The sequence below is a fragment of the Gekko japonicus genome, unplaced genomic scaffold (genome assembly GCF_001447785.1).
Source record: "Gekko japonicus isolate JY-2015 unplaced genomic scaffold, Gekko_japonicus_V1.1 scaffold348, whole genome shotgun sequence".
Lineage (NCBI taxonomy): Eukaryota > Metazoa > Chordata > Lepidosauria > Squamata > Gekkonidae > Gekko > Gekko japonicus.
In genome coordinates, this window is record NW_015159720.1 from 43,461 (window position 1) to 47,136 (window position 3,676).

General features: G+C 48.3%; 1 protein-coding gene across 4 annotated transcripts in view; it reads right to left on the reverse strand.

The window, feature by feature from the left end:
• Window positions 1–771: 771 nt before the first annotated feature.
• BCAS3 (breast carcinoma amplified sequence 3) overlaps window positions 772–3,676 on the reverse strand; it is an 812,136-nt gene continuing 809,231 nt past the window's right edge. For 2 of the 4 annotated variants that reach the window (XM_015420405.1, XM_015420473.1), the window contains one exon: window positions 1,728–1,836. In XM_015420405.1, the coding sequence (XP_015275891.1) occupies window positions 1,800–1,836 (37 nt within the window). In that variant the 3' untranslated portion in view covers window positions 1,728–1,799. Of the gene's footprint in view, window positions 1,837–3,676 lie in introns of all 4 variants that reach the window. The other 2 variants (XM_015420601.1, XM_015420535.1) reach the window with 2 other exon arrangements.

Consider the following 3,676-nt stretch of genomic DNA (forward strand, 5'->3'; position numbering starts at 1 on the left):
TTTACATCGACTTTTAAGCCCTGATCCGTACTGTAAACAGAGAGTGTGCGGGTGTGGTTTTTATCATTTTCTTAAATTCTTTTATATTTGGAATTCAGGAAGTCTGATCTCTGTATCCACACTACGCCTAAATTCAATCATGTTTAGCAAAGAGAAGCAAGAGGAAGGGGCAGCTGTAGATTCCTTGTCCTTGGAGTGCATCAAGCGTGTTTTGATTCCTGCAGTAGCTGGAGAGAGCAAAGTGGGAGACGCTGTAAAGAGATGATGCCTTAAAGTGGCAATGCATTCAAAGGACGCTGATGTTCTAATCCATCAGCAGGCACTGCTCTAGAAATTAGATGGTAGCAATGGTGAGGAGAGAGAGAGAGAGAGAGAGAGAGAGAGAGAGAGAGAGAGAGAACTAGTTTACTCAGAAGTAAGGGAAAACGGCAGAGGTGCCAGGTGGAGACCCGGGACTGCCATGGAACTTTCCAATCTCCCAAGTAACCAGGATCAGAGGGTTGTAAAACGCATTGGGTCACAGCTGACCTTAGAGAAATGTATTGCCTGAGTTTGAACAACATCCCCGTCCTTTCTGCAAAACAAAAACCCTCCAACCAAAAGTTATTTTTAGAATTTAATGTTGCACAATTCAGGGTTACTGCAGAAAAGGGCATCCCCATATCAAGTTGTCACCTGGTAACATTTAAGCACACTTACTCATGCTGTAATATCACATTATCTTGCCCCATACTATTATTCGCTATCAGCAAGGCATTTTGGGGGGGGGGGGGAATCCCCAATGTCTCCTATTAAATCTCCGAGTCGCCTATTAAAAGAAATACAGGGAATTTGCTATATTGAGACAACAAAAGGAAGTTCTTTCACCATAGACATTTATTCAAGATAGCATGCATTTTGGGATAGAGTTGAGTTCCAAATGCACATTTGAGAGAGATTTGTGACTTGACTTAGAAATCGAGGATATTTCTAAAATACACGGAACCATCAAAAAATCATTCTCCCCACAGCTGAAAAAGAAACAGCCCTTGCCTGTAATACTCTTGGCATCTATCAAATATCCATGGGGAACAACGAGGACGGAGAACCATGATGGAGCAGGATGCAAACAAACCATTGCCCAGGTTGGAGATAATCCTCGAATTTTTTTACTCCACGAATGTTCGGGATTTCCCTTTCTCAAAGAGTTACATGCTGACGGCTCCTGCTTCTAGGGCCAGTTCTCCAGAGCCATTATGCACATCCCCAAATACAGGTAGCGGCTCTAACTGGTAGAAATTTTTTAGCAATGCTACTCAGGTTTCAAGAACAGGTCTTTGTTCACTGTGGGGGGGAGGAAAGCAGGTTATGGTTAAGAAAGCAAAAAAACCATCCTGTTTAAAATACTTTGTCAAAGCAGCCTTTCCCCCACTGTTTATGGGCTTGAGAGGACCGCAAGAGACCCATTAGGATCAAAGAGGGACAGACTCCTTATTCATATTGCACGGTACAGCAAATTTGGTATTTCGTTTGCACAGTTCCAGAAGGGATTTAAGCAGCCGAGTTGTCCATGTTTCTTGGAGTAACAAGAACCATCCAACGCTGGAGCCAACCTCTGGGTGAAATGCAGATCAAGAGACTTTTTTGCGGACCATCAGGTTGTTGGCCAGTCTGGTTTTTTCCTTTCTCCTGGACCGGTGGGACTTGCTTACGGGAAGCCTGTAGGGAACAGACTCAATGGCTGGCTCTCATTAGTTGGAAGAGGTGATCGGTAGCCATCGAAGGTGCGTGGAATGCTTCCGCTGGTGGAACCCGAGCTGTTACTGAGCGTCTCTATGCTTCCTTCTCGCTGTAGCTCTGCAGTGGAAACAGAAAGGCACCCCCTGCCCAGTTAATGTCTCTGGCCAGAAATAAAAATAAGGAAAACGTTGGGTTAGTGTAGGACTAGGCTTGTATCAGGAGCTGCGGTGGCTCAAGTGGTTAAGACGCTGAACTGCAGGCTGTGGAAGGTCAGTAGTTCAGGAGTTCAAGACCCGAGTGCCGCATGATGGAGAGAGCTCCCATCTCTAGTTCCAGCTCCTGCCCACCTAGCAGTTCGAAAGCAAGAAATTGCAAGTAGATTAATAGGTACCACTCCAGTGGGAAGGTAACAGCGTTCCGTGCACCTTGGTGTTTAGTCATGCCGGCCACATGACCACGGAAACGTCTTCGGACAGCGCTCGCTCTTTGGCTTTGAAATGGAGATGAGCGCCGCAACCCTAGAGTCAGATTCGACTGGCTTTCGAGCAAGGGAACCTTTACCTTTACCTTTAGGCTTGTATCACACTCACCGTGGTTACAGCAGGAGTGGACTGGGAAGGGGAAATGAGTCTGGAATGAGCCCAGCAGTGCAGCCAGTACTTCAGGGGCCACTGAACTCAGTTGCACTGACAATAGACCTCGGTTCATCCTTCGCCTTATCCCACAAAATAGCAGCAGCGCAGGAGAAGTTGGTAAGCTGACACCAGTTACCAATGAAAGGTTAGAGCAAAGTGAGCCCCGAAGTGCTGGCAGAGTGGTTGGGTCTAGGCCACCGGGTGCCCCCTAGGACAGTGGCCCACCGGGAAATATCCCTGTAAGTTAAATGGCCAGTCCGCCCCTGGGTTAGATGGTGATGTAGGATTCAACCCAAACTCTGTATCCCCAAATCCCAGCTTTTAAGCTTTTGGTAGGTCACATCCATACAGAATATACCTAGCTCTAAACACTTGTTGAGATTCAAGTTCTGAAACTTGAAAGTCTTGTTGGTAACGGCTGAATAACCATTTAATTTAAAACTGAAGAAATCAAGGCTGGACATTCAAGCCCTCATCAGTCATCTGAGCAACCTTGCCACTGCGGGACACAGAACACCCAGTGTGGCCTCTGATGTACTTAATGGGTCTCTCTATGGTGGCCTCCATTGGCCACGGCAAACTGATGGGTCAGCCTGTTCACCACGACAATCGTCGAAATGCTGCATTTTTTAGTTCACTCCACATTGAGATGAAACAGGATGCAGGACTAGATGTTCAATCCTGCACAGCTGCTCTTATAACTGTGCGGAACCGTCACGTTCAGAGGCAGAATCCTCCGAGTTTCAGTGCTAGCGGGCCGAAACAGAGTGAGGCCCTGCTTGTTCACTGTGTGCAATAGGATACTGAGTAAAGAACTGATCTGATCCAGCACGGGTGCCCTTCTGTTCTTAGAAACAGGGACAATTCCAGGTTTGGTCCTCAGCAGACAATCCCCAGGGGCCTCCTTCTGCCCACCACCAGGGCCCCCTCATGCCCTCCTTTCCACCCCACCTGCATGCTCCCCATCTGCCCGTGTGCCCTTCCCCACTGCTCAGTGGCCTACCCCACCTGATAGCGCTGGCCAGTGTATGCAGCTGGGAGGGTTGCTGTCATGGCCACGAGCAGTGCCACCAATGTGCACCATTAATGTGCCCCTTTCTCAGTGATGCTGGGCAGTTGGGAGGACGGGTGCAGACACATGGCAGGGGAGGTGCGTGGGTGGGGATCAGCAGCAATTTAGCTCTGAAATGAGTGGCATATCCCACACTAATGCTGGCCTTATCCCGTCTGATTTGAGTCCTTTTATCTCCCCCTTGTACACAGCTGGCTTCGGTTAAGCATCTCACATCACTCGACGGGGTTGCCGTCAGCAGGACGCCGGG